The sequence below is a fragment of the Haliaeetus leucocephalus genome, unplaced genomic scaffold, assembly GCF_000737465.1.
Source record: "Haliaeetus leucocephalus isolate CR32 unplaced genomic scaffold, Haliaeetus_leucocephalus-4.0 Scaffold840, whole genome shotgun sequence".
Taxonomy (NCBI): Eukaryota; Metazoa; Chordata; class Aves; order Accipitriformes; family Accipitridae; genus Haliaeetus; species Haliaeetus leucocephalus.
Genome location: NW_010973276.1, coordinates 2,819,999 through 2,841,947, shown reverse-complemented (window position 1 = coordinate 2,841,947; position 21,949 = coordinate 2,819,999). Strand labels below are relative to the sequence as shown.

The following is a 21,949-nucleotide window of genomic DNA, read 5'->3' as shown; positions in this document are numbered from 1 at the left end:
CCAAGTCCCCCTGCGCTGAGGGAGGCCGAGGGTGGCGGGAGATGACAGCCAGACACGGCCGCAACGCTGCCTCGACAGGGACCGACCTCCCCTCGCCGCCCGCCATGGCGCCAGGGGTGCACCACCTCCTTCCCGTCGTGCCCCGCGGCCGCGGACACCCTTGTTTCCCGTGATGCCTCGGGGAGGACCACGCCCTTCCCGTGATGCTCCGCGCTCCCTAGTAACCGCGCCGTTGCTATGGGCGGCCCGGGAGCGGCGGCCATGGCGGCGGCGCTGGGGCTCGGAGCCGTTTTCTTCCTCCTACTGCCGCTCCGGGCAGCAGAGCCGAGCGTGGAGCTCGCAGCTAGCGCGGCGAGTCCCGCGGCGCCACCGGGGATCCGCGCTGCCGCCCGGGCGCGGACCCGCAGCAGGCCGGCCCCGGTCACGGACGGTGGGTGCCCGGTGGGACGCTGCGGGACGCTGCGGGGGGGGGGCTGCGGCTGCGGCTGCGGGGCACCGGCGGCTCTTCCCGGGCCAAGGGAAGCCCTACTCAAGGCTTCTCTCAGGCCTCTGGTCGTCACTGGGCCCTTGGTCCCCCCTCCGGCTCCCATTGCAGTCGCCCAGGGCTAGGACAAACCTGCGGGGCAGCTGCCCTGCTTCTCCCTGGGGATTTACCGGGGCTATGCTGCAGTGCTGCTCTGAGCACCCCTCTCTAGCAGCACCCCACTTCAGCCAAGGCTTGGAGCCTCCTCAGAAAGGCAGGCCCATCAAGCCCTATACGGCCTTCAGGTACTGGGCATGCTGATCCTAGCATGCATAGTCCTGTGAGTTGGTGCTGAGGAAGGGCAGGCTCTCCTGCCCACCCAGCACCCTCCTCTGAGCCCACAGGGCAGAGCCTGGCCTTGCAGAGGAGACCCAGGCTCACCCTGTATGTGCTTGGAGATCTCCACTTACACCCTGAGCTGGCTGTGCACACAGTTTGCCCCGAGACTCCGAACTTGGCCTCAGCTCTGTGGATATATAGTGGTGCTATGGCAATATACATCACAAATTTTTGTTACTGTGCTATCAGAAGGTGTTTCCCACTGTCTTCTAATTGGCAGGTATGCTTTTATTTAACTTTTGTTTTCCTAGTGTTGTTGCCATCGGTTCAGCTTCCCTAGACTACTTGCCAAATTAATCTCAGTGCATACCTCCTTAGGGAAAAGAGACTCAAATCCCTGATCTTGGAGACATAACCTTGCAATCTAACCATCCATGTTTAAACTTCTCTTGTTTACAAGGTGAGTTAAGGATTCCAGTGCTAAACTCAGCCAACAGAACAGTCAGAACTTCAGAGATTCCAGGAAATAGCTGGATACTGTTCAGGTGGTCAGAGAACATCCAGGAGGCCATAGAGAAATGGGCAACACTCAAGCAAAATAAAAGAAGTGCTAGTTATGAAAATAAATATTCTTTGAATGTCTTGCCTATGGAGCAGTGGTCTTAATTTTCTTCATTCTGTACTATATTTAACTATAGATTTATTATAGAACAGCAACTCTCAAAAACAGTTCAGTAGAGTAATATCTGTTATTTCAATTTATAAACTTGAAAAACTAAGAATGCTTTAAGGAGTTGCCAAATGTATTTTATCAAGACAGTTTACAGTATTACTAGCAATTACTTTCTGTATTATTACAGTATTTCACAGTATCTAAAGACAGGGAGAAAAAACAATTTCAAAGAAGTCAACTATGGTTATGTTGGTACATCAGGAAAATATATTACTGGACCTTGGGACATGCTCAATACTTGTAAGCTTGCATCTCACTGCTCTATCAAAATGTTTCTTTCCCCCCCCCCCCCCCCAAAAGGTCAAAAAACCCCGAAACACACCTTTTTTGTATCTCTTTTTTTTTTTCCCCTCTGCAGAGCTGACTATATTTTCATACCTTCAAAATTCCTATTAAATCAAGTTGCTTTTTTTTGATTTCACAGGGAACACATAATCAGATTTTAGTATGCCCTTGGTTTTGTTATTGTGTTCCAATTAGATTTGCTAAGTAACAGAAAAGATGACTTTTAAAAATGACTTTAAAAAAAAAAGCATACATGAATTTGGATATAGACTTTTGACCATTGTCAAAAATAAGGCGGAGTGAAAAATGAAAGTGTTAGGGAACATGCTGTAATGTGTAAAGTTCCAATTCTAATTCTAATTTAAATCTCTCCTCTAGTTGCCAAACTCTGTGTTTGTGATCTGTTGGTGGCACAGTGTGATGTAAATTGCTGCTGTGACTCTGACTGCAGTGCAGCAGATTTCAGTCTCTTCACTACATGCTCCGTTCCTATTGTCACGTAAGTGGATAAATAGCTATATGAAATAAAAAATCCTGGTTTATTTGCTGCATGCATTTGTAAGGGCTCTATCCTCTCCTCTTACCAATTCCTAACCTCCCTCCCCTCTCCCCTCCTAACTCCTGCCTACCCTTTCACCAGTCCTTCCTGCACTAGGCCTGTAAACTTTTGGTCCCAACCAGGCAGAACAGCAAAGTGGCCTCCCATCCCAGTTTCTTATTCACTTACTCCCTCTTTTCTGAACTCGTGCACCTTGCTTTTCTCCTCTTTCACTGTGCTACGGTCTATGGCCTCTTAGGCGGCGATGCCTTCTGTTGGGGGAAGAATAATGCACTTTCAGGCTTTCATCAATATAATGCGGTGTCTGGAAGTTAAGAAAGCTGATACCATGGGACCATCTGGCCACCTCCATAGGTCATCAGCAATTTATCAGTAACCTCTTTCATAATGGTTTATAATATCAGGTAGAAACTTGATCAATTCAGGGTTTAATGAAGTAGTGTGAGCATTGTTCTGATCCGAAGTTTTACAAGTCAGCATCCCAACCTGCCGCCTCACTGCCAGTCTGTCACTCTACAAACAGTAAAATGTAACATTAAATCAATAAAGTAATGCCGATAGTTGTTCCTTTGCTATTTAGTGTATCTGAAAACACCTTCACCCAATTTCATCTTCTCAAAAAGGAGTTAAGAAAGCTCACTTCGAAATTGTAATGTAAAAAATCTCTTGGTGACTTCTCAGAACAGTAAGTACAGCTCTTCAACCTACCTTGTGCATAAATCATGCCAATCTGAACACTGGGGGTTGTTCTTGGTGCTTTGAAATTTGAATTAGCAGTCATCCCAGACTGTGGTTTCTTATTGTTCTTGCACACAATGACTACTGCTACCCATTTATAGATATTAATATATATCAGAAAGGTCTAATCAGCGCCTTCCTGAGTGACAGTTCAATTGTCTCAGGTGACTATTCTGTTTTTGTCAACTAGAAATGCATAAAATGAAGTTGTGTTTCTTTCCCCAAATTCTCTTGTGTAAAATGTTCATTTTGCATGAAAATCCATGGGATTTTCAATGACTGCAAGTATTGTAAATCTCATTTACACATCTAGATTTATATACATATATACAGTTGGTTACTGAAAGGGTTTGATCACATGTGAGAGGCTATGTGGTCTCTGAAACAGTGGGGAAAGGGTGTTTGATTTATGATGTGATCCTACTAACAAATGGTTCACCTCATGGAAAAGTTCAACTCCATGCTTAAGTCATTTCTAAAAGTCATTTCACTTCTTCAGTATCTGTCCTTGACTGCTTTAACCCTGCCTAAGTACCAGTTTCACAGGGACCATGATCTTGTATTTCTAGCATGTAGGACACACCAGTACTCTTCAGGCTCTGAACTGGCACATTTGCTGTGCAGCCTACTGCAGTTCTGGGCTGGTGTTGATGAACCCACAGCACAAATACTTTTTCTAGATTGGATGGGTTATTTCACCTGCCTGTTTCTCACTATGCCATTTCTTTTACGTGCCTCTCAAGCAGGACTTTTTCCTGCTTTCCCACCCCCAAAGTGAATATTATTCCAATATTCATGAAACTGACCTTTTTTCTGGTCTACATCCCATCATGTTACCCTAAAGGTCATACTTCCCACTTGTGTTGTATAAATAAAAGTGCTTCTGACCCCTGTATAGCCTGTGGTGCACCCTGCATTTGTGGTGTCTCACACCATCTGGATCCCATCCAACCTGTCATTTTAGCTCTAACATTATTATTGTCAGGATCTTCCCTTCACCCTGGTCTGTCTCTTATCTTTCTTCATGTTGCTGCTCACAGTTTCCTCTGCTAGATAAAATAAGTTGAAGAATTCTTTTATTTATTACTAAGCACACAGCGTAAAACAATATAACCTTCTAAGGAGGCACACTTACTATACTAATTGTGTTAAAAAGAGTTATCTCTTTAGTCCTATTTTGATGCTGCCTCAATACATGAAGAGAACTTTACAATATGGTCAATACTAACTTCTAGTGGATCACTGATTTTATTATCATTGTTTGCAGAGGTGACAGCCGTCTTTGTAGTCAGAAAGCTGCTATATATTCACTTGATGTTGAAGCAGACCCACCAGAAAGGATATTTAAATTAATTGACCAAGTAAATCCCAGTATTTTCTGCATTCATGCTACAAATTGTAAGTAGAGTTGTTGCCAATATTAAGCATTGTGCTGTTATTTTTATAAACTCTTTAGGTACCAGAAACAGGCTAAAATTAAAAGTAACCTGTCAGAAAACTGGTTATTCTGTATGCTCACAGTCTGTATGTTGTAATCTTTTCACTTGTGAAACTATGGAGTTAAAACATCTCATACTCTCTTAGTCTTGTTTGCTGGAAAAAAAAAATTTTTTTGTTTTTTGTTTTTTTTTTTTAAAGAATTTAGCATCCTCAATAAATCACATTTAAAGTTGTTTCATGGAAAACTGACTCCTTCCCAATCTGTTACTGTAACTATGTAATAGTCACCAGTGGTACAAATCCTTTATGCCCAGCTTTGAAGTGACTTGCAGGGAAGTAAGAAGTGATCAGTACTATGTCCTCTTAATTTAATTATGACTGTGTAGTAGTCGTCTGAATACTTAGCATGGAAACTGTAGACACTAATTGGCATGTCTTTGTTTTGGAACATATGCTGTTAGAAAACATGATTTTGAAAGAAAGGGACTTAGCTCTTTCCTTAATTTTAAGTTTGTGCCTTCATGGATCTGGGTGAAATGATGAATTAAGATACCGCCTAGCTTTTCTCTTAAAGAGAAAGCTTTTCTTAAAGAAAAGTTGCATTGATATTTTTCTGTAACTGACTCTTCAACAGCTCCAGATGGAAAAACTGTTACTAAATACTGTTTCTGTTTCGTTTATCCTAAAAGTTATCTCATTCTTTAAAATGTTTTTACAGATAAACAAGCACTGTCCTTCAGTTCCCCTGAAATGCCTGCTTCTGAAAATTTTGATCAGTTGCTTAAACAGTTTGGAAATCCTTCCTTCAGTGCTGAGCCTGACAGCTGGAATATGAACACAGATGCTCCAAATCCTTCTGATGCAAATGAAACTTACAGATACAAGGTAAATAATTCTCTGATTCAATTAGTATTAGATTGTTCCATAAAAGCACAAGTGAGCATTGTTTGCATCTGCTTTTAAAAAAAATGCAGTTCTTCTGGAAAAGACAAACTTTATTTTGGTCTTTAAATACAGAAATGTAAAAATAAGAAGTGTAGCGTTTTGTGTTAGCTTACTTAAAAAGTGAACTAGATTTTTAAGTTCTTTGAAAAATAAGTAACTGTTTTGCAATTGTAAACATAGAGCTGTTAGCAGTGGCTTAAGAATTGATGCACAAAATAGTATACAGTATTGACAGAGATAGTGGAAATAAGTACTTCTTTTATTCAGATTTATTGTTAATAATACAAATGCTTTAAAATTTTCCATGAACTGAAACACACCTATATACTTGAATACGTTGTTTTATTTGGCAGTATGGTGTTCCTATACAGACAGTGGATGCTTTTCTAAGACTACCTAGTCCTGTTGTCTCCTCTTGGTGCTCTGATGTGAATCCTGCAGGTTAGAAAACGCATTTGAATTCCAATTTATTTGCTTTAGAGTATTCTGCTCTGACTTGAGCTTAATCAGTCAGTAAATTGGCACATATACAAATGTAGGATCAGATAAAGATTCACGAACAAATGTTTTTCAAATAGCTTCTGTTTCTCTGGGTTTTTTTTAGACATAGATTGGAATTTGCATTGCATCTATATTAAACATTCAAAGTTAGATATGTAAATCCTTGAGAGTCTTGTTAGTGGGTTGTTTATCCAACAATAAGACATCCTATTTGGCATAATTGATTTAATAAAATAGTATAATGGTGGCACCATGAGGGGAGAGGCCAAGCAAGACCTAACTGGGCAACCTTTGTAAGATGTCCCTCTGGTATAATGAGGTTCCTTTCACAGCCTGAATGCAAGTCAAGTCAGACTTGCAGGCTTGAGCCCTACATTTTAACCTTTCACACAGTTTCCTGAAAATCTGCAGAGGGGGAGGGAGGAAAAAAAAAACCCAAAACAAAAAGAAGCCACAACCAAATACACACACCTGCATTTTCCAAAACTCACTGTTATTTCTAAATAAGGTATAATAACAATCATGATGATGACCATAGGAAAATGGAAGTCTCTTGTGAAAGAAAAAAAAAATCTCCTGAGATCTCAAAAATGAAATTATAAATCTTCTAGCTTTTATTAAGCTTCTATTGTTAAGAAGTAATGTTTTGTCTCATAGCGGTTTTGGAGAATCTAAGAAAGTATCATTCTTTATAGCTCACATAAAACCTTATCTGCAAGAGAAACTGTTTACTTTCGCTTTTGCTTATACTTGAGGTTTTTATGTTGTTTTTTATTTCTGCTTTTCATAATTACTCTTTAATTTAATTTGGTAATACTTTGTGACTTTTTTCCAGGGTTTTTAGTAAACCAGGCTACAAAATGCACTAGATCAGTAAGTGTGGAAAAATGTGGCAACATTCAAGCAGTTAGCATGCTGTTCTATATCAACTCCAGCATTTTAGCAGTAAGTATGATTTGAAACAGTCATATAGCTGACCATTGATATTACATATCTTTTTGCATCTCCAGAATTAAGCAACTTCTATTTACTAAAGAATATGGTGTTTTATTTGGATTTTTGAATTGTGGGTTGGGAAAAAAAAATCTCCCTATGCAACAGACTTTTATACAGAAAACCTTTGGAAATGTTTTTCCTTCAAGCTTCGGTAACAGTAGCATTTACTGTTCTCTGCTTAGTCAACAAAAATAATGGTCTTGAAGAGATAAGCTTGTGTCACTGAGCTAGTGCTTACTGTAATGGTAGCAGTTTTATGCTTTTGTGCATGTTCAAGCTTTTCCAAGAAGCCTATTACAAGACTGCATAATTCTAAGAAGTCTGGGGTTTAAAGAGCTGGTAAACCTTTGTGTTTAAAGAAGAACCTCTAAGGTTTAATCCTCTGCATATATACCTTTCTTACAAGCCTCAGTTTTTAATAGTGAGGCATTGCACATGCATGCTAAACCTTCCTTACACTCCTCAATGAGCATGACCTTTTACCCCACTGAGAGCAAATTTGTTTGTATCCAGCCTACTACCAAATCCAGTCTGTGGTTATTTTTCAAAGCTAAGCTTACTTTTTCATTCCTTTTTGAACTGGAGGATGATGTCTTATGTAAAATAAATCCCCTTTACAGATATCGAGGAAGACAAAGAAATCACGCATGCAAAATTGAAACTTAAATACATAATACCTTAACCTGATAGTTCCTTCCAGAGGCTGAAGGTCATCAAGAAACACCATACTCTCCCCCATTAAAATGTTTTTAATTTATGTAATTATTTAAATTAATTTAATTAGTACTCTTCAATGACTGACTGCTTAAAGACCCCTTCCAGTGTCCTCACAGATTCCAAAGCTATCTACAGTGAAGAAAAACCCACTAAGTAGTTCACATTCTCACAGGTGGAATCATTCTCTTGATCTTTGAGGACCTCATTGAAATCAGCAAAGGATTCCTCACAGATGTTAGCTTTTGATCATTCCACTGTGGAAGAGGTGGAGAAAACTCTGTCTCAGAAGGGCTTAGAGTGTTTCCACGTGCACCTGGAATTAGAGTTCTTGGCAGCTGCAGAACCAGAAAAGAAAAAGCATGCCTCAGGACAGGCTCCAAGCAGCTGAATGTTTTTGAATTAAAAGATGAATTCCCCTTCCTCGCTGGAACAGTACATTACACATTACCCATGTGTTGCTTGCCAATTACAATGGCCCAGCTTAGGAGAGGTCAGATTTCTGTCCAAAGTACATTGGACGTTCAAGAAGGATCAGATGCAAGAACTGGAGAAGGCTGAGTAGATGCTAGAGATGGTCTGTAGGAAGTTCCCCCTTCCAAAGGGAGCTGAAGATGGGATGTGACAGTAGAAAAGTGACTTGGTATTGGGGACACGATGGTCACAGGGCAGAGCAGGGACCCTTTCCGGTGCCAGCAGGTGGAGCTGCTGGCAAAAGAAATAGCAAAAAGAAATAGCACATCAGCCCAGGGAGGCTTGCTGGGAGCCCCGGGGAAGAGGACTGGTACAGCAGTTCCTTCAGGAAAACCCCATCATTATGAGCCCATACTCACTGCCAGGCTGGGCAATATGAGTGATATGAAGGTCTTGGTAATTGTTGCAGTTAATCTCTGCTCTCTACCCTGCTCTGTCCAGCAGAGCCAAGGACCATCGGGGATACTTGGAACCCCCTACCAAGATAGTCATAACGTGATGCTTCACACCACAGTTGGCGTGTACTGTGTAGCTGCCAAAACAATGTGCTGCTGCCTGCTTGTGCTTGCCTCCCTGGCTGGTGGGAAGATGAATCAGTGAGAGGCAGCAGCAAGGCTGGAGTGCTGTCTGCCGGTGACCTTCAGAAACAATCCATCACCCCAGTCACAGATAAATAGAATTTTAGGAGTGGTGATTGTTCCCTCTACCCTAGTCAGAAACATTGTGCTTCCTTGAAGGACGAGTCTAATCTTTACAAGCACTTTTATTCATACAGCTGATTCTGATGGCTGAGCTGTACCTCAGGATGCTGCTATAAATAAGTGACAGCATGTGACAGACTTTACCTGCACCACCTTCAGGTCTGCAGCTCATAGGAATGTGTTCTCTGCCATGACATTAGATGGGCAGACTGGCCTCTGTATCCTGTCATAATTCTGCAGAACTTGCTTCATACTGAGAGTCCAATTTTTGGTTCCTTCCCAAAGATGTGAATCAAACACTCATTGGGAAGTCACAAAAATAAAACTTTAGACAAAATGGTGCTCTATGTGAGTATTTTGCAGGTCTGAGTGATGACCTTGGTCTGACATTTCTGCCTTTCCATGAAAATTTGGTGGAAATTTTCCAGTGGGACAACTGTGCCTATCCACATGCTGTATAACAAGAGGGATACTTGCGTCTCATTTCTTTGTTTAGAGACTATGAAATTATGGACTCATTACCATCAGAACGGGACAACAAAAGCTCTTCATATCTTTGGGTATAAACAGCCTGGCAGACTTCCTAAACTGGCAGACTATGAATAGTTACAAGTGTTTTTGCATGGATCTGCAATAGGAACAATGTTCTCTGATGCCCTCAATAGGTCAAACACTATGATGCACAGCAACAGTCATGCCAAACTGAGATGCCTTTTTCAGGCCACTTTTCCAATGCAAGTAATCTTTTTCAGTGTTTCTTAGTTCTAAGTTGCAAATAGAGTGTCCAAGTGAGACACTAGATTAATCTACTACTTATTGAATGTACTGTATATTTATTGGGAACGTAGCCTAAGCTAGGCCTGATGGAAAACTGATGGAAGTCTCTAAGAAATTTTCCAGTTACTGTCAGGGGAAGAAGAGGATTGGACTATTAAGATTTTTGCCTACTATTTTCACACTACCTGGATACTGTAGTATATATCCAATCACTTCCACAATGTAAAAATTATTGTAATGCTAGAGTTAAATAGGCAAAGCAGTTAAGCTTTAACTGCTTTACTTAACTGCTACTTGTAATAGGTCATACCTTTGCTGCTGTTTGAATTTGTTCTTTTATTCTTCTCTAGGTGCCCAAATCAAGTCAGATGGTAAGTATCCTTCTAACTTAGTTGGAACAGCTTGGGGCAAGATTCTTACTCAGTTATAGTTAGTGGGAGTTTTTCACTGACTTCATCAGAACAGGGACTTCATCCTTAATCTTTAAATTTAAAAATTTCTATAATTTTCTATTAGTAATGATACTTAGCAACTCCAAGATAATATGCTACCTGCAAACATTTAAGCCTGACGCATTCCCCCCAACTCCAGACTCTCTTAGCTAACTTTAGTTACTTAAAAATAGAACCTTTTGTTGAACTTCAGCAATATATCCAACATAGCCGTTGTTCAGAGGATTATTGACTGCTCTCCCTGTGGAACAGAACCCTGAACAGTCACAAATATGATGATACAGAAAAAGCCAAAAATAATTACAGACAATATTCAGAGATGATATGAATTTGTTTTTCAGGTTAACATTACTGTCCAGTCCATAGTTGTCCAGTCTCTGAATGGAATGCGGACTTTACTTAATGGTAGCGATGTCCTCAGGCTCCCTTTGATTTTGGATGAACTGTGCATAAATATAGTTCTTGGGGTAGGTATGACTTCTTTTCCTCCTCACGTTTGATGGAAAGCCTGTATGCATCAAATCACTTCTGATTCACAAATTGCAAAGATGTGAGAAAGGCCTTGCACAGTTTCCATATATTGTGACATCTCCAAAGTAAATGCAACAGGAGAAGAACTGACTTTGGGATAAAAGAGAATGTTTTGCAATAAAATAATAACTATATGCAACATAACACAGAGACAGGATAAAATCCTTTTCTATTAGTACTGTGCGTATATGCCATAACAGACAATAACATGAGTTTAGAATCTACATTATGCTTGAGAGAAGATGACTTTCATGCACAGTGGTGGTAGAGACAGAAGAATACACAGTACACATCATCTCATCTTTCAGTCTTAAATAGATGAACACTGGGCTTATGCTTAGATCAAGAAGTCAGTTTTGAAGAGGCTCCAGCCTCTAGAGGATATAGTGTATCTCTACCATGTAGTTGAATGTTTCTCAAGCAAGGAAGAAAGAAAACAATCCTTACATAGTTTTAAATTCCATTTTTCTAGTTTCATACTCTTATGTATTTGTTCTAATATCTAAAATGTTTCATTTTCAGGTGAGTTATCACATTACATACACAGATGCAGGAGAAATAATAGAAGCAGCTGCTTCTTTTGTCTTGGGGGCAATTAACAAAGAAGTACTTTCAATACAGCAGAGCTTTGAAATCAGCTTTACTCAGGTAACTGCTAGAGATGTTACGGATGACTTGTTGAAAGACATTTAATTACAAAACTTATTAAACTTGAATCAGAACAATTGTTAGCAGCAAGGTAAAATGTAACTTGCCCTGGATACACAAATGAGGCAGCATTTCAGAACTGGGCAATAAAGGTCTCCAAAGTCTGTTTTTCACATTTAGAAGAGTCATCTTGTGACTGTGTATCCAGTGAAAGCAAATCCTGCTCTGTTAGAGAGCTGTTATAATCTTACAGAGCAGCCTTAATTGCTATCGTTGTTCAAGGCAGTTAATAATCCTAAAAGAAGTGAAATACTTCTGTGTTTTCCAGCTGTTTCAGTGCAGGATAAGAACTAATACTGTACATTTGCATTGTAGGTAAATACAAAGCCAGTTCCTCTCAGTGGTAATCCTGGTTATGTTGTTGGACTGCCCATAAGAGCAGGCTTCCGGCCACAAGGATATCCTTTCCCTGTTGAAATTTTGTTTGCAGCACTTGTTCTGGTCCATCTTCACAAACACTTTCTAGCATGGACATCTATAAAATATATCTGTTCTTTACCAAAAGTAAAAATGTGCTTTTTTGGCTACTTTTTGGAAGTAGTGACTTGGTCCTGACTGCAATCTCCTGGGACTTTTTAGTGAGGTAGATTTAGACCTTCATTGTACGGTCTAGTGCTTCTTCACAGTGCAGGGGAGACTTAAGCTATTAAGCTATTTTCAGATATATTTTAAGGATATGATTAAGGATTCTTTCTTCATGCTATATACATCAAGGATTGAACTTTCCTTTAACTGTGTGTTACATCTGGCATCATTCAGAATACTAACAAATACAGTCAACTTACCATTTTGCAAAGTACGTCCAACCAGGATTGTCTGGCAGCACAGGGAACCAGAACCCCAATATTATTTGGTTATAACATGATATCAGGCTGTAAGTTACGGTAAGAGGATTTTTTTTTTTTTTTTTTTTAGTGCTTTTAACCCTCTGACAACCCTTTCCATTAGGATTTGTTCAGGTCCTGGGACATTTATACAGTAGGAGTATTGGGAATGGAGCATTTAATTATTAAAAATGTCATTTAATTAAAAATGGTCTTTCTCTTGAAAAGATTGTGTACATTAGCAATAGTAGCCAGAAGGCTTGAACAGTGCATAAGAGGAAGGAGAAATTATTACTGTGCCAAACCAATGGATTTCGCTTTAACTCATCTTTTTTTTTCCTGGAAGAATTACAGCAGATATGAAATGCCAGCCCTTGACTCAGACCCTCCTAGATTTACTGAAGGGACAAAGCTTTCCTGAATATGTGGCCTCATTTGGAAATTCTCAAGCCCAGGATGTGCTCGACTGGGTGCCAATAACTCACCTCCACACCTCAGAACAGGTGAAAGTTACACCACTACCACCACTCTCTTCACTCTCACTGTCCTCTCTCCCAAGATCTGTACCTGTACTGCAGCATCAGCTTAGGCTTCCTAGGCCTATAGGGAAAAAAAATTCGGAAACAAACTGGAGGAAAGTCCTCCTGGAATATTAAAAACCAAGGGTTTTCACTCTTGCTGTGAGGACAGAATTTACTTTTAATCAGGCTGGTATCCAGGCATCTCAGTTATGGATCAGGACAACACGTTAGGTACAAAACAACCCAGTTCTAGCCACAATTTAGTCTCTTGCTGTTTAGATGGAATGAAGCACGCAACTGGTAAGGTTGAAAGAGTGAAGTAACAGAATCAGTGTTTCTACTTGGTCCTTTTACACCAGGTTCGAGTAAGATAGCAAGAATCCTTTAAAGCACAGAAATCGCGAGCCAAACAACACATTTATTCGCAACTTCTTCTGACTAGCCATTCTCTTCCGGATGCAGTGCAGTCCCTGCTGTTGGTGGTAGGCGGTGCTGCTTGGCACATGCTGAATGACAGCACCCCCTCAATGACAGCTTGTATATAGGTTTCTTGCATGTTTTTGCAACTAAACACTGAATTATTTCTGTAACCAGAAACCTGACAGTACCTAAAAATAATTAAGATTGTAGGCTTCAAAATTCTGCCCTGGCAGAGTTAAGGAAGATTTTCTACTGTCCCAGCAGTATTACTGAAATAAGTCTTCCTACTAAAAAGAGCCAGCTCAGCACTATCACTAAGAGCCGAAGTCCTGCCTGAAGTGCAGTTACAGAGTCGGTTTGTCACCTATGGAGAAACTGCAGGGACAGCCCTGAGCCAAGGCTGCAAGCACCTGTGCTGCTTGCACAGGCAGCAGTCCAGGGCACAGGCATGGCACAGTTGCTCTGGTAATCTCCTGGAGTGAGCTTTCTGGGGGCATTCTGCCAGTTTAATAAGATGAATAATTAATGTGGTCACTCTTGTACAGTCAGACAATGAGAGAATTTATAACACTTTTCAGAGCTCATGCCAAATACCAGTGTCTCTTGAAATAGAAGTGAAGTGGACTAAATATGGATCCCTAGTCAATCCACAAGCCAGAATAGTGAATGTTACAGCAACAATCACTACCACCACAGCAAAGCAGGTATGTAATCAAATTATAGGATTTAAGATTAAAAAATGGTTTGTTTTGCTTAGGTATCAGCTGTGCTACAGTGACCCAGTTAATCTCTTTAGATAAAGGTAACACTTCATATTAGAATGTATTGCACACAACAGTTTCTTTTCCAACTCAAACACAACTGTGGGCTGCTTGCCAAAACACACTTCAGTAAAAATCTATACATCATTCATGAAAAGAAATGTGGAACTGTATATAAAAAAACCCCAAAAACCCCTAACACCTTACTACAAATAACAGTTGAAAATATAACCCAGTCCAAACAAAGTAGTCATACAAAGAGAAGACTGAAGCTAATGACCATTTGTATTTTCATTGCAGCTTCCCTCAGGAAGGGAAAGGACTATTCCTATAATAAGTTCTGTTGTTTTCACTGATATTTCTTCACCTGCAGAGCCAGGCTATAAAGCTTGGCCCACCATTAATGCCAAGTTACCCTTTGATTTTTTCTTTCCATTTGTCTAAGGTAAGTATGCATTTAAAAAAAAAAAAAGCAGCCATATTTCTACTTTCTCTGATTTTTAGTCCATTTCCTAACAAAGTGAGGTTTATCCAGTCACTGTGATGGGCCATCGGTTTCTTCTAAATTGCAGACACACTGGGTTAGAATTGGCCACGAGAGAAAGGGTAAACCCATGTGAGGGTTCTCAAAAGCTTTAGGGCAGAAAAAACCCACATTAATTGGAAAGTTCCCAATTATGCCTCTGCTGAGAGGAAAAAAAGAGTTTGCAGTATGAACTTGATGGTGGCTCTAGCTGGCCAGTCAGCACATGTACAGCCACCAGCCTTCCAGCACATTGGATGCTCTAAACTAGCACTAGTCTGAGCTGTCTGCCTAGCAGTGTGGAGGCAGAAAGGGAAGGGAAGAGCACAGGGGCACAGTACAGCTCCATAGGAAACTAGGTTTCATTATTCTGTGAAAAGCAGAGCTAAATTGTTAATTAAAGTAATCATGTGCTATTAGATAAGGCCTCTGCTTTATCTGTTTTCATAGATGAATAAGCCACCTATTTCTAGCTATTTTTCCCAAACCACTAATTAATTACCTTTCTTTAAAAATCCAAACAGTTAAGTGATGCTTTCAGAAAAGCTCAATGACCCTTCCAGCTGACTCTGGCTGAAATCAATTGGAGATGCCTGCTACAGTCAACACCTTTCAAGATTCCCACTTATTGAATCTTACTCTTCAACTATAAAATAGTCTCTCCACAGGGACCTTCTAGTACCTGAGAGTTCACATTGTGTTCAAGCACCAGCCTGGTCCTTTAGAATATGCTTTCTAATGGCTTTTCTGGAGTCTAACTGTTCCCAGCAGTCCACTCGCCTACATCTGTTCTTATATATTCTAATTCTTTTAATGTGTTGAATTATGAGCTGTGGAAACAAAGAACTTTATAGCCCAGCAGGCTGCAAATGAACACTTAAAATGGAAGAAGAGATGAGAGAATGCAGTATCTGAACTCAAATCTCATGTTGAGAACAAGGCATTGTTTGACGTAAGATGGCACATGTTTGCCTCTATTTTGGTGCTGATTTGATTGTCAACTAAAGGAGCAGTATGTTGGTATTTTTGAAATGAACGTTATATAAATAACAAAGTGGCACAAGCAGCAACAGAAATGAGGAAACTACCAACAATATGAAAAGAATGGTTGGCAAAGAAGAGATGTACTAATGATGAACAGTCAGCTTGTAGAGAGAAGACCTCTTCAGGCTGGGTTCTTATCATTTGTACTGCAAGTTTCTACAATATGTTGCAAACAAAGAACATTATCACAGAAAAATGAAATTATTTAAAATAAGTGGTACTTCCAGGGATTGTATTACTTGTGAAGATGTGTCTTTATTAAATTATTTTGTAGTTTTGACTGTACAACTGTATAAGACAGGTCTTATGAAATCACTGTTTCCAGGGAGTACGTGTGATTAATTTTCCAGCAAAACTATTTTTGCAATCCCAAGATCTAATCAAAGTGTGGTCAAATAGAAAAATGTTTATAGACAACACTATACAAGAGAAAGCAAAGAGACAGGAAAACCTTTCAGGTCAAACTGGTAGATTTCAGCACTGCACTCTGCAGGGCGGACTTCCCCAGCTCAGAAAACTGGCCTCCTATTTTTGCTCGCTGACAAGTCCATGCTGTTTTAATATCTTGTTAAGCCTCTCAATTTCTTGCTCCTGTTAGATATGAAAGTCAAATCATTAATATAGCTCTTACCTTAAAATAGTTTCCCAGGTTCCCACAGATTTTCCCACTGCTGAAACATATCTCATGCTGCAGTAAGACAGGACAACCTGGCTAAAGTAGGACAGAGGTAGCCATCATCCCTTTGCAGCAAGCAGCTAAGGGAAGTACAGGCAGAACAGGCAAGGCTGTGGTTCTTCAGCCCAGCTTACCACACAGCTTTCTGATGAAGAAACCAAGCTGACAGTGGCAACCTTGGAAAATGATCCCAGGCCAGCCTGTCCTGGGGAGCAGCCAGTGGGTAAACGTTGCTTAAATGAAAAGTGTTTTCTTACCTTCTCTACACAGCTGTGTTCCAGTTGTTCAACCTTTGTTGCAAGTTTCAGGTTTGCTTGCTTTAGCTTGGACACTTGTTGTTCAGAGCGGGTCTTTACCGATAAAATGATTCCTGTGAACCAATTCACAGTGGATTCAGTTTACAATGTAAAACAGCCACTAGCAGGAGCTTAACAGTACATGGGGTCTGTATTCAAGGAGTTAAACATGTTCCTCTCAAGCTCTGGTCCTGTCATCTTCAAACCACCCTTCCCAAGTGCTTTTCTTAATGAGGAGGGTTTTAAATTAGCCACCCCAGGGATTCAGATACCAATACTCTGCTGGGAAGAGGCAGTCTGGCCTCTGAGCTGAATTAATCAGTCAGGCTGTCATTCAAATCCTGAATTTGAATTCACTCCCTTGGCAGAACCTCGGGGGGGATGTAACTGGCAGCTTTGTTGTCACAAGGGGCTGCATTTTAGCCAGTTTCATGTAGTTGGGAGCCTTGCTCTAACAGCAATGCACAGCACAGCCTGGGGCACAAGCCTTGTCCACCCCCGGGGCTGATCGCTCTGACCCGCTGGAGCAGGACATGGTACATCATCTGGTCCTTAAGGTTTTGGCTTCACCTTGCACGGCTGCAGTAAGGGCACGCAGTTTCTCCTTACAGCAGAGGTGTCACTTCTCTACTGAAATATTGTTAGGTTATTACATGTGAACTCAGCCCCCACAGTAAAGGCATTTTCTTCCCACCCTTTTCTGGGGGGGAAGTGGAATAGCTTGGTTAGAGCATCAAGAACATCACGTTCTTCCTACCCGACAGAGCTGTCCTCTGGCTGCTGACAGAACAACATGCACAAAGGCACCAATGCGTGCTTGCCTGTGTTTCTTGTGCTACAGGCAGCAGGCTTGGGGTTTTGGGGTTCATTTCTCTGAAGACAAAGCAGCAATGCTGCTTATTTGCATTGATAACATCAAACAGTCCCCACCTGCCTGTGACCCGGTCCCTATCAATCAACAGTGACTGAAGGCAGTGAAGCATGGCTAGGCTTCAACACACAACACCCCAAGCTTGGGGCAGGCATGGCAAAAAGCTTGGAGGGAAAACCAGGAGCACCCAAGGGTAAGGGGATTTCCTTATAAATGCAATACTGTTTTTCTGCTGTAGACCCAAGGTGTCTGTGGCTCATGCAGCTGCACATGAATCCAGTTTCTCTCTGACTTTCACTTCAAACTAAAGAGCCACAAGCTGCTCTCATCTTCCCTCTTCCCGGCCACTGCCGCCAATCAGGCACATTCTCCCTGTCAAAATGGAAGTGGGGGGCTGCAGGTGACAGACACAGCCCCAGCCATCCTTTCCTTTCATTCCAACTAAAAGACCTAGAGCTGCATCAAGTACAGAGCACTCACAGGCACAAGACAGTACCTGGGCTGAGGTTTCATGCAGGAATTGGGGATAATCCCATTGGCACGTTTTTTTGAATCCCAAAGTTCCTTCCCTGAGAAGTGTCTGAAGTTACATCTATTTGCAACAATTTACAATTACAACAGTCAGTAAAGCCTGATTTGGGGACTTTATATTCCTCTTTTTACAGTGAGCCCTTTGAATCCAAGCAAGAAAGATCCAGAGTGAGATCAGGATGTTCCCTGTGGCATCCCTGGAGGGGATGACAGAGTCACAGCAGAATGTCAGAGCAGTAAAACCTACTCTGCTATAGAAGTAGATTCAGGAAGGCAGGGTTTTACCCTGCTCCCCTCTTAAAACGTTGCCAAAAGGATCCTACAGCACAAACTTAAGATGTGAGCCATCCCTTTCCAGGAGGGAGGGATGCAAGAACAGGTTACAGGTTGTTTTTAGAGGAACATGCCAATGCTGAGGGCTGGGCATCTCTGCTAGCCCAGGCCAGCTGCTGTGCCCTCATCACCAAGGCATCGCACCAACACCAGCAGCAGATTATTGCTGCTCCAAAGAAATTACAGACTAATTAAGGCCACGCTCCAGCAATGAAAACTATATGGGCAATGAAAGCTACATGAGTTCACTGGGAGAGCAAGACCTCAGGGTCCCGCAGATGGCTTTGAGAAGGCAACAAAGACGTGAGCCCAGATAATTCAGGTAAGGTCAGCAAATCCAGCCCATGCACCAGGGAAAGCTCTTGATCAGCCACACACACCTACCATTGATAATCCTGGCCACCCGCCACAGCCGCAGGAGTATCAGGAGCCCAACAGCTTCAAACTCATGCTCTCGGAAGATGAGGACAACATCAAGGATGAACGACACAACAACAACGATGCCGTCCAGGACTTCAAACTTGTGGTGGAAGAACTCTTGGCGGTAGACAAAGACTTTAAACCCCACCTCAACCAGAAAGATGGTTAAAATGGAGAGTGAGAGGTAGTGGAAAACCTGGGAAAAGACAGCACAAGTTTAGGGCCAGGAAACCCTCCTGCATGCACACAAGCAGGGCAGGCTGGAAAACCTCCAGCACTCAAAGGCATGTCCAATTTGGCTCTACAAGGAGAAGGGCTGGGGACTTTTCTTCTGCTCTAAGGGACAACCAGAGCGAGCATATGGCAGCCAGTGGCTTTGGGTAAGCCGGACCAGGAGGTGCGAACATGACCGGGAGAAGAATGGTTAGAGCAATTCAGCTCTTCTGCAGCCCAAGGAAGCATGAGGCTGCTGCATGGACCGGCATGAGCCAAGCCAGGTTGGCCCCGCACATTGCAGGGTTGTCACACAAGTCCCTGCAAGACCTTCATCTGTGTGCCTGTGACTGCCGGCTCAGCAAGGCTGAAGGTCCAGGTCCTGCCTTGCCCAGTCATCCTATTTAGCGGGCTTTGAACCACCAAAGAGAGGGATATCACAGTTCATGTTGACATTTCCCTGCATTTTACCTTTGGGGTTATATTATGTTTGTCTGGATGGATGATTTTCAAGTCCATAAGCAATTCCCCAAGAACGAGCAAGGCATCCAGGATTACCAAACAGACAACCAGGATCTGTTGGAGGAGAAGAACTGACATGAGCCCCCTCCCAGCACAGACAGATCGGCAAGAGGAGCCGATGCAGCCTTTAGCTAAACGTGCCCCAACGCCCCACGTCCCCGATTTGGCTGGTTGTGTTTCATGGACCTTTCTGTTGCTCCCACCCAGGACTCCCACTCCTGCAGCCCCTGGTCACTGGGTTATTCCTACAAAGTCTCGTGCACACAAAACCACCTGGCTCCCCACCAAACCCAGCCATTTCCCACTGCTTGGGGGGGGTGGGTGGGGGTGGGTTCGGGGAGCTTGAGCCAGGGGAGAGCACGTGCCTCTGTCGGCACCGTGACGAGCATGCACTGAGGCTTGTCACCGCTCAGGAAACACCTGCACCTGCTGCAGAGCGGCTCATTTCTGACAGGACAAGCCCGGCTCAGAGGCAGCAGCCACTCTCGCAGGAGCAGCGAGCGGTCACAAGCTCTGTCCTACATTGGCTCTGCTATCACAGATGGCTTTGGCAAAGTCTCGCCCTCATTTCCCTTCAGCCTGGGTTTATTCTGCCTCACCTGAAACCTGTGGGAGCTGAAGAGCTTTTTCATCATGTCCTGGAAGGAGACATGGCTCCTGGTGGGCTCCACCTTGATCTCTGAATCCGGCTGCTTCTCCCCATTCTCGTCCTCCTCCTCCTCCCATTTCTGGTAGTCATTGCTCCACTGCACAGGGTCATCCCCCACCACCGTGAAGTGCTTCAGGTACCTGGACATGGCTCTGTATCAAGCTGGCATCACCCTGTCAGTGCCTGAGGGACAAAAGCAGAGCATCACCTCCCCGCTCGGGGCTGACCAAGGATGCCAAATCTCCCTTGTTTCACCACAGCGAGCATGAGAAGAGCGTGACACTTCATTCAGATGTGGCCGGTCAGGCAGCGTGGACGGGCCCTGCTGACGGGAAGTTGCTTAACGGTGGTGCCGCTTGTTTTGCATCACCTCCCACGGCACGCCGCAGAGCCCCCGCTGCCCTCCCTGGTGCTGTTTGCACGCTGTTGTGCTGCTCTACAACAAGGAGCTTCCTTGTGAGGTTATTTCCAAACATCTCAAAACAGAGCATCGATTACAGGAAAAAAAAAAATGCCAGCCCTTATCTCGCATCTCGTGATGTGAGAGGAGGCAGCTGCCCACCTCCCATTGGAAAGAGCCATTGTGTTTCTGTTAGACACTGATTGATGGAGGTTATTGGTCAGAAGCTGGAAGCAGGCAATTTCCTCCTCTTCACTTGCTCTCTCATCCCCTACATACCAGGGCAGGCTGCTGTTATCATCCGGTCCGAGACAAACCCTCTGCTGCGCTCCCAGAGCTGCCCTCATCCCTTCAGGTGGCCACAGTTGCAGCCCAGCTGCCCCCAGGCTAACTGGGGCATCCTCACCCTCCAGCCAGACCACCAAGCTGAAGAACAGCCATAATTTCCCTTCAATAACATCAGGGGCCCCCATTATTTCAGCATTTGCAGGCAAAATAAGCAGGTGACCCCCACACTTCAGCCTGGCTGGCAATGCTGTCCTCCCCCATCTCCTCCCCCTGCATCCCCCAGAGCCGACCTCACCCTTGGGCATCCCAGCTTCAGCCTGTCCCTGTGGGCACCCAGTGAGGGGCAGGGCCAACCCCAAACCTGCAGACGATGCTGGTTGCAGCTGGGTGCTGAGAACGGCTGCAGGAGAGGCTCCGTCCACCCCTGCTCCCATGTTCCCCTGTCACAGCCCCACCAGCTCGCCCTTCCTCCTCGGGCAACCTGTTGAGTTGGCCTGGCCCACAAACACTGCCGAAAACCTCTCCCGCTGCCGGCAGACAACCATGATCAAGCTGGCATCACCCTGCCAACATCTGAGGGACAAGAGCAGAGCATCACCTCCCTGCTTGGGGCTGACCAAGGGTACCAGATGTCCCTCGTTTCACCACAGCAAGCGTGACAAGAGCGTGACACTTTTAGATGCGACGGGGCTCTCCGCACGTCCGTCCTTGGCCAAAGCTGGCCGGGGAGCTCCGCACAAGCCGCTCTTGGCCCACTGGAGCCACCGTGGGCCTGCCCATGCTCCCTCCCCTCGGCTCCCTGCAAATGGGGGTCCTGGGGGTCCCAGTGGGACCCGCTCACGGCGGTGATGGCTGTTGGAGGGATCGTGGGCTCCAGGCCACCTCGTCCCCTGCTGTAGGGGATGGAGATGGCCCCATGCTGCCATCACAGTGGCAGCACCTTCATTCCCAGCCACCGGGCGCTGAGCGGAGCCCACCGGAGCCCCGCAGAGAGCTGCCCCCCCCCCCTTGCGGGACGGCCTCTGGGCTCCCTCGGCCCTCGGGGCCCGGAGCCGTCGCTGCCGGATGGAGCAACCGGGAGCCGGGGCTGGGGCTCCCCAACCTCCCCCCGCCCGCAACGACCGTGTCGGTTCCCCGCTCCCGGAGCGGGACTGAGCTCCGGGCCCCGGCGGGACCCCCGAGAGGGGGAAGGACGTGGCGGCCCCCGGGGCGGGGACCGCTGCAACCCACCCCCACGGCACTGACCGGGGGCCAAGCCCCGGCAGCGCTCCGCTCCCCTCCCCCCCCCCCCGTCCCCCCCC

At 44.0% G+C, this 21,949-nt stretch overlaps 2 protein-coding genes across 6 annotated transcripts; one reads left to right on the top strand and one right to left on the bottom strand.

Moving 5' to 3' along the window:
* The first annotated feature begins 252 nt into the window (after nt 1–252).
* TCTN1 (tectonic family member 1) lies at nt 253–15,000 on the top strand. Of its 5 annotated transcripts, XM_010582148.1 has the most exons (15): nt 253–430; nt 2,199–2,319; nt 4,385–4,515; nt 5,276–5,442; nt 5,856–5,943; nt 6,839–6,948; nt 10,016–10,036; nt 10,459–10,584; nt 11,171–11,296; nt 11,672–11,754; nt 12,100–12,240; nt 12,527–12,683; nt 13,700–13,825; nt 14,183–14,327; nt 14,930–15,000. In XM_010582148.1, the coding sequence occupies exons 1-14, from the start codon at nt 262–264 to the stop codon at nt 14,324–14,326; spliced, it is 1,710 nt and encodes a 569-aa protein (XP_010580450.1). In that variant the 5' UTR covers nt 253–261; the 3' UTR covers nt 14,327; nt 14,930–15,000. The 5 variants fall into 5 exon arrangements, with proteins under 5 accessions (XP_010580450.1, XP_010580451.1, XP_010580449.1 ...); XM_010582149.1 differs by lacking the exon at nt 13,700–13,825; XM_010582147.1 differs by lacking the exon at nt 14,930–15,000 and having other exon boundaries at nt 14,183–14,340.
* Nucleotides 15,001–15,791: 791 nt separating this feature from the next.
* On the bottom strand, nt 15,792–20,138 carry HVCN1 (hydrogen voltage-gated channel 1). Its single transcript, XM_010582146.1, has 5 exons — nt 19,911–20,138; nt 19,261–19,365; nt 18,541–18,772; nt 16,383–16,495; nt 15,792–16,040 (listed from the first exon to the last, which is right to left on the bottom strand). The coding sequence occupies exons 1-5, from the start codon at nt 20,106–20,108 to the stop codon at nt 15,975–15,977; spliced, it is 714 nt and encodes a 237-aa protein (XP_010580448.1). The 5' UTR covers nt 20,109–20,138; the 3' UTR covers nt 15,792–15,974.
* Nucleotides 20,139–21,949: the final 1,811 nt, after the last annotated feature.